The 13,973-nt window shown below is 37.6% G+C and overlaps 1 protein-coding gene across 2 annotated transcripts in view; it reads right to left on the bottom strand.

Moving 5' to 3' along the window:
• ITGA8 (integrin subunit alpha 8) overlaps positions 1-13,973 on the bottom strand; it is a 95,774-nt gene that overhangs the window by 63,361 nt on the left and 18,440 nt on the right. For both annotated transcript variants that reach the window (XM_048950888.1, XM_048950889.1), the window contains exons 8-13: positions 13,099-13,143; positions 10,763-10,806; positions 9,749-9,805; positions 9,510-9,562; positions 4,162-4,367; positions 1,775-1,966 (exon numbers count right to left, since the gene is read on the bottom strand). In XM_048950888.1, coding sequence (XP_048806845.1) covers positions 1,775-1,966; positions 4,162-4,367; positions 9,510-9,562; positions 9,749-9,805; positions 10,763-10,806; positions 13,099-13,143 — 597 coding nt within the window. The remainder of the gene's footprint in view (positions 1-1,774; positions 1,967-4,161; positions 4,368-9,509; positions 9,563-9,748; positions 9,806-10,762; positions 10,807-13,098; positions 13,144-13,973) is intronic.

Below are 13,973 nucleotides of genomic sequence, written 5' to 3'. Positions count from 1 at the left end.
TGTTTTCTGAGAGACTCTCACCAGTGCTCTGGACCGCCCATCCAGCTTCTCAGATGAGAAACAGAGAGAAAAGCTAGTTACAGCCAATGCAGATTTTTTTCTAAAACAAATAATATATGTAATAAACCCAAGCCATCTAACACATAGTAAGCTAATACCATAATGTGAAATAGCAGGATGCATAGCTCAGCCAATGATGACAAGAAAGAAAAATCCACTAAATCTCACAACTGAACTAAGTATGCCAGTTCCTTAGTGTAAATTTTAAAAGAGTGAGGCCTATCACCCAAACTTTTCATTAATTAGCTTAAAAGGTGCCCCACAAATTGTGATTTTTACACTAGGTAGACTTCTTGGATCCCAGTGTGACCTGAAAGAATCTTTCCTTTCATTCTCTCTATCTTCCCAATCTTAGAAATGTCAGGAATGCAATATCCTGTTTTCTTTGGTTTTGCTGGGGGGCCTTGTGTGTGGCTTTAGAAAACGTTTAAATGCTGAAACTTTAATAAAGAACTCTCTGTCCAAAAGAGCCTCGTTAGTCATGGACAGTGAAAGCCTATTAATAGCACCATCAACAACATATAAACAAAAAGTCAGAACAATGTTTAAAAGCCCTTTCTTTTGTCAAATGCTTAAAGGTCCTCTCTCTTCAATCTTCTGATAGCCTCACTTTATTACTTTGCAGCCAGCTTTTCCGTTTGATAAGACTGTAATTGCTGTTGTAGACCCCCCTTTCCAGCAATTTTCTTCTCTCTTTTGAAAAAAACCTCTTTCAAGTTTTTTACAATTATCACAAAAAGGCAAAAGGCTCTTCTGTTTCTTTGAAAATCACAATTTTCCCTTCATAAACAGCACAGCTTTAAAGAACATTAGCCTTGAAACAACCCAAACTAACAAAAGTGATTTCACAGTGAGTTGGATAATAAAGACATAGCATTCCACTGTAGATGCAGACATTTCACAATGACAAAGTATGTTTTATTGCACTCTTGCTAGGCTTCTGAATTATGACGTAAAGAAATAAATTTGCTTCCAGAAGAGACAGTGAAAGTAAATATCTTCAACATCCACTCTACTTGTGATGCTAGGAATAGTGCTCTTAAAAAATAACACCTCTTGCCTAGCAAAACGCAACTGATGCCATCAAATTGACAAATCTGAACGCGTGTCAGGTAAACTAATAAGGAAGAATCAAAGATAACATGAAAAGGAAGAGTCAATATAGCAGAATGAAAACAAACAAACAAACGAGCATAGAGAGGCCCAAACAAAATATCTGCCTTAAAGCAGTATCATTACATTCTTGTTTTTTGTAATAAGATCAAAGCCATTAAGAACCTATATACAGCCTAGCATCTCTTCAGACAGCAAAAAACAACAACCCAGTAACATAACCAAGGCAATCCCTTGTTCTACAACACGTGTTTTGAATCAAGAAAGAATGCCAGGATGGAGGACACATCACAAGTTCAATAAACTGAGAGCATTCAGTTTTTGAAAGTGGGGGAGAGGGTTAAGCTTTTTATTGTAAACTTCACATGTTTTATGTTAATGTAACTATTTGAATCCTTTTCTGATTTCTGACCATGTCTTTCGAGAGAAAAGGGAGTGCTTGTTTTGTCTGACTTTAACTCTCTGGAAAGCAAACTAGAACTGTCTAAAAATACATCTATTCTTAAACTTGACCTCTGCCTTCCAAAAGGAGCAATTTAGGTATGATGCATTTTCCAGAGAACAGAAATATGAAATTCCCCTTCTAATGGAAAAATCTTACCTGGGTAATCATTCTTGTCTACATCTGAGTCTCCTCTTAGAGTGAAGCCAAATCCTGAAGGCATGGACTGTGAGGCCCAGGCTCCATTAAGAACCTGGGAAGGGTGAGTTTTTAACCCATTACTGTATCCATTGTAAATGAGCACTTTACCTCTTCTGTCTTCACCTGCAAATGGTGCACCAATGGCAATGTCTGTGGTGCAGTAAAAGAATAAAAGAATAGGCTTAATTAAAATAAGCAAGAATTAAGTCCCTAAAGGAAAACAGACATAAATGGCTTCTATGTAAGCTGAAGAACTATCACTTTCTGTACTTATCTATGAATTCTACTTTTAAGGCAAATGTTTAAAAACGTTCATAATCTCTTACGTGTCAAAATTTCATGATGAATGCTTACAGAATCATCCTGTGAAGAGGTTATTACATTACAAATAAATTCCCAATCAACACTGAATTTCTCTACCCTATCTCTGAGGAATTTGATAAGCTTTAATAAACCAACATCTAATAACTTTGTTTCTACTTATTTTCATTTAAACATAAAAAAAATTTCCTGATTTCCTCTATTATATAATTGATAAGGAAAAGCTCTTATAAAAATTTATTTTCCCAATAAGATAGACAATATAGACAACAAAAAACTACTCTCTCAAACTCTCTCTTTTGTACACAAAACAGAAAAATAAAACATGATAATTTTTCTATACTAAGACAACATGCTATTGAGAAATGGGAGCAATACTTAGTCAAGAATTCAGCAGGAGACCTTGGGCATTGCAACTGAGCACTGCATATCCAAAAAGTAGAACTCAATTGCTCTTCATAGTTCTAATACACAGGAAGCAGAGAGAATCACAGATTGAGGTTCAGCAACTGAACTAGCTGAACTAGCCAATAGAAAACAAGATGAGGGTACATATCTACAGCTGTAATTTTTAGGATCTCATCCAGGAGCTGATGCTGGACTCATCTATTAAACTTGATTTCAGCACCTGGAACTCCTACCCTGCTGTTATCATAACAGCAGCAGTGCAACAAAGCCCTATAACTTGTATCTTCAGTTGTGAAGTAGAAGACTTTGACTCTAGATTCTTCCTAGAATTCTTCATACAGTGAGAGAGAAAAACAGAATCATACCCTCCTTCCACTACCAGAATGCCAAGGAGACCAATCTTCCCTGCTCAGAGAAGTTGAAGGCATCTACTATTGCTCACAGGTAGAAAATGGGAAATCTTCCCAGCTGAATCCTATGGTGGGACTCCAGGACAATCTTGTGAGGGTGGGCTCTCTCAAGAGCCACAGCCCAGCAACTTCTTCCCACAGGAGGGATTCTGGTTTTGTGTACCCTGAATCCTAATAAAATCTGATGGCTCTTGAGATGACACATCCCTTGCACAAGAGTCACAAATTGTCCACGCTGTTCTAGAGCCTACTGCTGCTGAAAAAGAGCCCTCAAGTTAAAGCGGAGCTAAGTTCATGTTCGTTTTTTTTTTTCCTGAGTGGTCAAACTATCTTTAAGACTGCTGTTCAAAATAACTTAACCAGCAAAAACTTCCTGGGGTTTTAGATGCAGAGATATCTGAATTGCAGATCTCTAACAACCTGGAAACAGGAAGAAAGGAAATCTATGTAAGTAAGATGAGAGTGTTACTGACCACACGTAAAAGACTAACTCAATCTGCTCAGGACATCCAAGCTCTCTCACACAATCAAGCAAGCCTACTTTGACTATTTTCCTAAACTTAGTCTCCTAGTTTACTTCATGAGTATTTTCTATTAAATTTGTGTGATATTGCCATTTGAGAAAAACCCCTCTGAGGAGCTGTTTCTTTCAGAGCTTGATTACCAGTGGAAGTCTGATTCCAAAATAGTATGCGTGTATTTGTCCAATTCTTTTATTGCAGCTAAGCTGCTCCAATTACTAAACCTCTTTCAATTCATCCAAACATTTGAGGAAAGAAAGAGAACTCTGCTTTTAAACAAATGCAAAATCTTAATTATTTAAATCTAATTATAAAACAACAGATAGCATTTTTATTCAAACTTTAATAGTCAGATAAAGATAGCAGAAGATACGAATGCACTTCTATAGATAAGCTTTTAATTGTTTGGCTCTGAGTATCAGTTTTATTAGGGTTAGTGTGAATTCTCTTGATTTTGAAGAGAAGTTACAAGTTAAAAGGTCTTCTTCAGGCATGTTCGCTGCCTAGCCATTTCTAATGTCAATGATACACAGTGTTGTGGTTTAATTCAGCAGGCAGCTAAACGCCACACAGAAGTTTACTCACTCCTCACCAGTAGGATGGGTGAGAAATTGAGATGAAATTAAGAAAAAAAGGACATAATTACAAAGAAAAGATATATATTATCGCTTTATATAAAAATTACCATTATATCCATCCTGATTGAGATCTCCAAGGTGAGTGATTGCACTGCCAAATCTGCCGAACACTTCAGTGCCTGTCAGAATTTGCGGATCTCGGAAGAGGAAAGCAGTTTCCTGCAGGTACAGATAGACTTGCCCAACTTCTTTAGGCTTGCTCTCAAATTCTCGTTCCATAAACAGAGGGGCCCCAACTAAGATATCATCTAAACTGGAACAGTTAAATAAAAATCAGTGTCACTGAGAGATAGCATAATCAAAAAAGTTCACGCATTTAATAAACATGAAGCAGAGAATTATCATAGAGTCATAGACTGGCTGAGATAGGAAGACACTTCTGGTGTTCTAGTACAAGCATTTTGTCAAGGCATGGTCAGCAGATGAGGTTACCAAGGTTATAGCTACTCCAGTTCTCAATATCTCTAAGTATGGAGATTCTATAACCTCTCTGGGCATCCTCACAGTAAAATCATTTCCTCTTAGCTTTAAAACAGAACTTATTGTACTTCAACTCATGCTCACAAGACACTGAAGTGCTATATTTTACAATTAATAATCCAGAAGTCAGAAATTCAACTCAGAGGTGAGCTGTATTAGACGAACAAATTCTGTAGAATTATACTGCTAACTGTGCCGAGAGACAAAGTTCAGTATAAAATCCAGATTTCTTCTAACACTATACATCAGTAAGTGAGCAAAAGAACAAAAATATCTACTTTCTACCAGATTTTTGAGGTTACATGTATGAAACAGGTTGAACATCAATTCACAGAGAATTCCTCATCACTGATTCAAGTGTAAGCTGGGAGACAAAGCTAAAGCTTCTTTTCTAAAAGCTGTTCTGTTGAGCATTAGGTAAACGAGTAGCTGAAGAGCTCGTGTAATTTGCAGTATAAAGTAATAAAGAGAAAAGATAGAACCATAGAATCATTAATGATTGGAAAGACCACTGAGATCACCTAGCCCAATCATTAACCCTACCCCACCACGCCCACTAACCATGTCCATAAAGCCACAGTAGTATGAATCTCAGAGGGAAAGGTTCTCTTATCTGTTTTGCTGCGCCAAGAAGTATTACTGAAATAAGATAGACTGATCAAAGGATACGTTGCCTGTTTTGAAATATGCTACCAACATTTATTTGGCAGAAAAGAGACCCTTTACTGGACAATAAAGAACAAAATCAAACAAGATTGACAGATATGTAACAAATAAATACATTTTGAGATATGAAACAACAGCATCAGATGTCTTTCTGAAGATTGCTCAAGCCCATGTATGCTAAAGGGAAAATTACCATTATATTCATGACAGTGGTCACCCATATCAAGGAACTCTGTTGTTGCAAAGAACTTGTACCACTTGATTCCAGAATTTTAAATTTAGAGAATACATTCTCTTGCTCTAACATGAAATTCTGTTCTAACTTTATAAATCATGGAAAACTTTATGTTCTTAATTAATCATATTCTCAGTAGTGATGTATTCAGAGACATGAATAAACCAATTATTGAAAAATGCTCTACATTATTTTTCCTAAGCCTGATAGAAAATATATATATATATATATATATATATATATATATATATATATATATATATATATATATTTCATGAGTAGCTCAGGTATTTCTTTAACACAGATATATACTGTGGTTCTAAGATGTATACCATAAAATTTAGTAGAAAATATGCCATTTACACACCTTTTAATCATATTGTAGGACTTACACATTCCAGAAATTTTGACAAAGTACTTCTCAAAATATTATTTTTCTATAAAGCTTTATAGTAGATTTCCATAAAGGAAACTGTAACTCAGAATGTTAGGTCACTTTCACACAGTTCTTCTTTATAGGTCAAATATTACCCCATGGTAAGGATAATTAAAAATTAAAAAAAAAAAAAAAAAAAAAAGGAAGCAGATGCTGACTTAACATCAGAGGTGGGGTTTTCCTGCTACATTAAACATCAAAAGCCTTCTACTAATGGAAGATGTAAGAGTCTGGACAGCACATCAGCTAAAGCTGTTGCCACAAAACAACAGCAACAACAGAAACAGTGTTCTTTTTTCACAAGTTATTTTAGATCATAAATGCTCTTTTTTTTTTTTCCCCCCTCACAAGTTATTTTATGTACAGCATGCACTAAAAGCATTGCACAGTAGTACTGTAATCTATTATTTTATGACACCACAGTGCAGATGTTTCCACTGAGATTGAGACCCCATGGTATTACACGCTGTATAAACCAAGAGGTAAAAGATGAGCCTGGCTCCAATTGGCTTTCTACAAATGAAGGATTGTGAGGATAAGGTAAGACTTTTAGAAGTGATAGGGAACCAAAAGATTCAGAGCCATTAAGCTACCACTACATCAGTGCAAAACAAGCAGACATGTTGAAATTCTGGGCTGCACAGCAATACCTAGAGTGAATAAAGTGGAGAGAGAGGCAGACAGACTATCTACTACCCAGTATGGACAAAAATTCCTAACCTTAAATACAATACAAAAATACCTGCTGAGATGGAATGCAAACAGACCAGAGCTAGAGTCCATACATAAGGATTTTAGCATCTCAGATCAAAGTGCATGGTCCTGTGTTATTTTTATAGGAAAATTTCTATTTTTTTAGAAGAAATTAAAGTGATTATAGAAAATGCGAGTAGTACAGGGGACTGGACCAGAACTCAGCAGCTAAGATTAACTAAGTTACGAGAGGGAAGGATGGGAGCTAGGCACACGTACAGTGACCTACCTCTGAACTGCTTTTGGCAGCAGAACTACCTAAAGCAACCAGAGCACTTAGTTTCCCTTTGCTCCAGCTCTTTACATGTCCCATCCATACCAAAGCCTTACACCTCTCACTCTCTTGCTTTCTCTCTTCTCTCTCGGAGTCCAAACTCAGCAGGGCAAGAAAAGCTGCTTCAATAACTTCTCTACAAGACTGCAAGTAGGAATTCTCCCTCCGACAATTTTATATTACTGCCCATAGACAGTAATATTAAATCATAAAGTGCAGTTCAGAGTGCAGAGGTATTTTGAACCCTATCTTTACATTCATTTCATCACCACACTATGATGTTGCTGCTAACATCAATTGGTATATTTATCTTCATGCCAGCATGCCAGAAAGGTAACTAGCCAATATTGCTTCCTTTCTTTTAAAAGAACAAGCAAGCAAACAAAACCTCAACCAACCAACCAGCATAGAAAAAACACTTTAAAAAGCACAAGCTGATTACCAGCTAGGACTATATGTGGATTCTTTGTATCCTGCTGTGTAACAAAAAGCAGGAGTATGGAAATCGTCAAGAGGTCAAAGCGTTACTATGGAAAGCTTTGATATAGGCCAAATAAAAGACCAGTAAACAACTTATTCCACATTTTATTGGACTGTTTTGGTCCAAATTGAGAGTGTTTTTTTCCTCCTTACTAGGAATGCAGTCTGCAAGCTGATGGCACAGCTTGATTTGCTAAGCTTCATAGTAAATTTCTCATTATTATTGGGTAATTAAAGGGTATTTCAAACAATGCCCTCAATTTCCCTGTTCTGCTTACAGCCCTAATGCAGTACAGATATAAATGCAAGAGACATCCAGGAACACTTGCAGAACTGCTAGAGAAGGTTGATAACACGGTTTCCTAGGATGAACTTAATCTAAGAGCCGTGTCATCAGCCTCATTACAACAAAATATCATCCTCATTAATCTTTTCAGTGTAAGACTTGATGAGGCTTTTGCTACTGGTAAAGCTGTCTCAACCTCCTTCATCTTCATCTGCACACATACACACACAATTTGGAGTAACAATTTCCTATTTGCTTTTTTTTATTTCCCCTCCCACTTCACTCTTGCTTTCAGATAAAATTTTTTATTGAGTATATGCACAAATTGGCAACAATGGACTACATATATAATCAGACATACTTATCACATAGAGCTTCTGGTGCTTTGTTTTCTGTGCAATGTTTGGATCTCAGAGGGAGTCAGGTTTTTTTGTTTGTTTGTTTTTAAAGACAGGCTGGGAGACCACACAGGCCTCAACAGCAATTTGACTGCATTATTCACATAAACTGTGGTCTTAGAGTTTCACACAGAAAATATGAAACCTGCAGAGTAACCCTATGATTCACAGGAAATAACCCGCATGGGAAATAATGTGGTTCAGTGAGAAGTTAACTAATAAGATGCCTAAAAGTCCAAGGCATGCTGATTGTAACTAAGATTGGTATTCCTCCACTTTTTCATGTCAATAATGCCTTTCAGTGAGATCAAACAAACCCCAACTTTTTGTATCAGAAAAACAGGAATTTTGGAAAGCTAAGATAACATGACAAAATCTAATGTCAGAAACCTGGAAAGATTTGACTAGTGCAAAGCTGTCACTGAAACTGCTGAAGATATTATTTTTTCCTGTTTTTGTTTTGGAACTACAACATTTTACCACCTTGTTAATGTTCTCTTTACTTGTGTCCCTAACTTTTTAAGGCTTTAGTAGTTCCTGATGGGAAGCAATGCTATAGCAGTAACATATGAAAAAAATACCATTTAATGTACTGTTTTTAAGCCACTAAAAAGAAGTAATCACAAGAACACGACGGTGGTGCAGCTGAGACATTCTGGAATATATGAGAGTACACACAGCTCTAAATATAATCCTAGTTCAACTGCGTTCAGACTTCCAAAGTTGTGAGCCTCACCGATTTTTATCTCCTTCCTAGAAAGCTTGCATCAATATTTGCTTACTAAACTCCTGACTTTCCAAAACATTTAATATCATTTTACATAAATTCAAAGTCAGCAAGTGATTTTTTGAATGGGGCTTGAATCCCGGTGTTGACAGTTACACAGCATTCTCTGAGACAAGCACAATGGCCACCCTAACAGAGATGGGCCACAGACACTTCTTTGGTCCCCTAGATGATGAAAATGGATTGTGAACCAGCAGGTGCTGAAATGAGCGATACCGAAAAACTCTTAAAACTGAGAAGTGAGGCTTGGAATGATCTGCATGCGAATAGACTTAATTGCTTCTAAGAACAGAAGAATGAAATTGCATCTACCATCAGCAGCTTGCATTTTTTAATTCACTGTACCTCTATCTGGATGTTTTCTGAGATCTGCTCTGCTCTACTGCATTTAATACATATTCAGGAAGATAAACTCGCCCAACCTAGCAAACAGCTGTGCCACTGTAAGTGCACAAAGATAAACCTGTGCAAACAAGCAGAAAAGAAAGAAGTCAAGAGAAGGTATGAGGTATGAAGCATCTGAAAACCTGTGTTTATTAATAAATATCAGGCATTGCTTCTGTGAACGTTCAGTGGAGCTGAATATATCTGGTTACCTACCCATCATTGTTAACATCAGATACTGCAACAGTGTACCCAAAATAAGACGCCATCTGGAAATAAAAAACAGATAGGCTTCATATAATATGTCATCTTTAAAAAGTCTTACTGACAAACCTCTTTTGTTTCAATGGTTACTAGTTTTAAAAGACAAATATTTTACATAGTCTTGAAACTAAATTGATGAAATTATATCCTCTTGATATATAATACTTCATCACATAGTTATTTGGCATTACCTGTTCACCGGTGAAATTCTGGATAAAGGTCAAATCTGAAGAATTAATGATTGAGACCTATTAACAGAAGAAAGATATGAAAAGTTTCAAGCACAAAGAGATATGATACAGCATAACATCACAATTTGAGACACTGAAGGATGGTTCAAGGAGATAAAAAAAAAAAAAAATGCATCAACTATTTTCTGTTGCACCACAGTTTTCCTCATCCTGCATTCATCACTAAATTTTATGAGTCTCAAGCCTTCCATGAAGAAAATGAGGGAAAAAATATTTTCCATCCTTACCAGACACTGTGAACGGCAGCAAATCATAGACTATCAGCTAATCAATGATTACATTATTAAGCATGAAAATATAAATTCTAAATATACATTTTTATATATGTAAATGTGTATAATATACATAGAATATATACATACACACATGTACATATGTATGCGTACATACACAACTTGCCTCTGAACAAATGGTTTAAATAAGTTCCAAACAAAAGGATTTGGGGGTCACAAGACTAGAGAACGTGTCTGTGGCTGCTACCCAATCAAGTTAGACCTGAAACTTGGATTCTTTTTTCCCCTAGGAGGAAATAGGTGTGTATCCACACATCTCCCTTCACTTCCTTTCTAACTGTATATCACCACTCTCTGCAGTAGGAATTCAGTAGATACACTTAGAAAGAACATACATGAAATGCTCCAGTCTGTGGGATAGCTTAGGCCAAGGTCTGATAGCACTCAGTGAGAACTGGGATACTACTCATACTTGAAAAGTGCCAGTAACTGGGTATTGAAAATAGACTTCAGAGCTGAGCAAGAGCTCAATATTTAAAGCCCAGGCCAGTAAGGCAGGTCAACCCAGCCAGGTAAGCCTGGGAGTGAAAGTCAGCGGCACTTTTCTCTGATTAGAAAGTTTAGGCTCTAAGAGACAGAAAACAATGTAGCTTTTAAGTTTCTGAGTAGTCTAATGTTATTTTCACTATAAAAAAGGATAAAATGTGGGTCCAGTACATACGTAGCCAAAGTTCTGTGCACCCCTTGGGACTCCAGCAACCAGCTCTGAAATATAAATGATCAGCAGTGAACTGGTTAGGCTGAGTAGCACATGCAACATGCATTCTAGACCACTTAAATCTTTCTTTATACATAATCTTTAGGATTTTGGCTTGTTATCTGTATCAGAAACACCTGCACGTCACTTCAAGACCTGAGAGAGATTCATGAGATTTTAACATTCATTCAGTGCATCTAGTTGCTTGAAATATTACAATGAACTGTTGAATACACTCATCCATGCCTAGACAAAGGTCTTTTTCTCCTGAGTGCTATTCAGCACCAGTACAGCACAACAGAGCTGTTCCTACAGTTCAGCCACTCCTACAATTCAGCTTGCTACCTGACAGCTGTGGATTGAACAAACCAGAATTAGCTGTGGCATCATACACCACCATACAAAAGCTAAACACAATTGTCATTACAAATTTTTCTTTTCCTTCTGGCTGCTTAACATTTTCTCACATCTGTTATTGGGCTGAGTGCCACAAGAGCATTTGATAAGTTGTGCACACAATAGCTATCCAAAAGCATTACAAGCAAGTTTTGGTGAGTGGCATTGAGAACTCATTGAACTGGAACACGAAACTTTGGACTAAGCTGCCCTCTGGGATGTGATCCTGCACAGAGGCCAAAGTTTAAACAATTAGTGGAGAAAAAAAAAAACCTACCAAAATAAAGAGCAAAGCCACAGATAAAACAAAACCTTCCCTCATTAGGATATATATATCCATAACAGAAGAGCAGGAGTTTAATACACCAGAGCATCTCAGACATCTGCCACAACTGACCAATTCCTCTTCACCAATTCCTCTTTGTGTTCATATACTCCCCTGCAGTTATAAGCATTTGGTCAAAGGGAGATGGAAAGAGTAATAAAGGACTACTGGGTCAGACAATGCTGCAATTCTTTGTGCCAGCAACTACCCCACACTGTACCATCAGACTCAAAATAGTGTCTATTTTTTTCCATCCTAAAGTGGCACAGGACAAGAAACTAACTTTATAGAAAGTAAGCAGCAGCAGCACTGGAAAGCTGGCTTCATTTTTAGAAATGTACTTAGCCTGTATTGACTTTGTGAGTTTGGACCAAGGAGCTGCTTATCTCCTCAAGAAAGCTACTCTTTACATAAGGCTGATGATCAGTCAGAAAGCATTACAAGAGATACATGGCTCTAAATGTAAGAAACACAGATTTTTATATTTTTTTCAACTGTTTCAAAATACTGTACAATTTCTGAAAATAGCTAAATCTCTAGTTAAACATACTCTATGAAACAGACAGATGCAAAGGGAGACTTTTTTCCCCATACACAAGATTCAACAGTAATGACATCTTTAAGCACTGCTACTAACTCTGTGATATGCCCGTTTCCTCATGAGTGACAGCTGCTAACTGCAAATTTTGACTAGTTTTGTCCTGTATCAAACCTACTTGGCCCCAGAATCTTTAAAAACATCTCAGGTGTGATTCTTCTTCAGACACATACCCACGTGCATTCAGCTCTTCCTTATTCAGAGGATCAACTGAACACTAACCTTCCTGTAGAATGTTCTCTCGCTCTAAACCCAGATTTTAATAACAGGAATTCCATTCTTTCATTTCCCATTGTGAAATACAAGGTTCAGGAGAGGACCAGCAGCATAGGAAACCCGATCTATTATGCTTGTGGAGGAAAACATTCTGTATGAAAAGGGTCAGCTAATGAGCTGTCCCAGGCATCCTATCTGTATAACACGTGAACTGCAACTAGGGAAACATTTACAGAGCCAAGAGCTGCTCTCACCAACAAGAGCAAGCATGCTGGTATAGTCAGCCCAGGAGCTACTGAATGCTATCTCCTCTACTTAGCTGTTGAGGTTATGTGGAAGTCAGAAGTGTGCTTTCAACATACACAGATGTTTCCAAACCCACATCTGGTCACCCAGGTGCTGAGGTAAAGCAGCCTCTATGCAGCTTGACTATGGAACCAAGAACTGTGCAGGACTCTATTGTTGGTTTCACTGTTAAGTAGTCATCACTACACTGGTGAAATTCAGTGAGCTTGGCTGGCTTCACCTACTGATGCTGTCACAGCTCTGCAGAATAGATGCAGATGGACACTAGCAGATTCGGATTTTTGGATTACTTAAATTCTGCTCTGCCATCACACACCTTCTAAAGGAATATCTGCCTCTAGGAATATTAGGTACAGTGTTTCAGATGAATAAAAGGTATGTTCCTGCATACAGATCCAAAGAGAAGAACTTAATAGAGGCAGAACCATATGGTTTTCTTTCAAGTACGTGGCTTCTTACCTTCTTCAGAATCTCCAGTAAATTCCCCAGCAGCTACTGAGTATCCTGTTTAAAAATAAATTACAAGCAAAAAACTTAATAAACCATTTATTTCCAAAAATATGTAAAGACAAACAGATTTTTCTTCTCATCTGCTCATCAGAATGTACACTTTCTAAACCTGTGTGGGAAGAAGAGGAAAATTGCCATGTTATCGTGACTCAATTAACAAAGGGGATTTAATAATAGACCACTACTCCATTCTTCAATAACCCAAGCAGCACTCAGCCATGGTGAACCCAGGAATCTCAGGGTTTCCCCCAGGAGTTCCTCTTTCAGTGTATTAGGTGCCCCAGTGACCATCCAATGCACTTTTTTTTTTTTTTTAGATAATCCATGTTAAACAAGTATCTGGCTGGCTCACCATGGGTACAGCTATAAGGCAATGGAAAGCACAGAAATAATAGCAGGGTAGCAAAGTCCCAGGCTACAGCAAGTGAGGATAAGCCCAAATACAGTAGCCATGGACACAGAAACAGAGAACAAAAGCTGCCCACCCTTGGAAGGCCTCAGGTACACAGAGATCTTCAGGAAAATACTCTTGCTTCTACTACCGACCTTTAAATGAGGTTTGTGAAGGGGTGGATCCTGGCTGCACCCCTTCCAGTCGCTCAGATGCACTGCATACACCTGGGCTCCCTTCCCTCGGTTGGCCCTGCCTTCCCACCAGGTGCTCAATCACTGGTTCAAACCATGACTCAGCATTCCCACCACAGTGCGAGTATCCTTTTAGTACTCATGGAAGACAGATTTCCAAAGATACAGTCAAGCACCTCCTGAGGTTTTAGTAAATCAGTATGATAATTGATACTGACCAAGTAAAGGCTTTTGGATTG

This window comes from Lagopus muta, chromosome 7 (assembly GCF_023343835.1).
Source record: "Lagopus muta isolate bLagMut1 chromosome 7, bLagMut1 primary, whole genome shotgun sequence".
Lineage (NCBI taxonomy): Eukaryota > Metazoa > Chordata > Aves > Galliformes > Phasianidae > Lagopus > Lagopus muta.
This window is presented reverse-complemented; position numbering and strand designations above follow the sequence as displayed.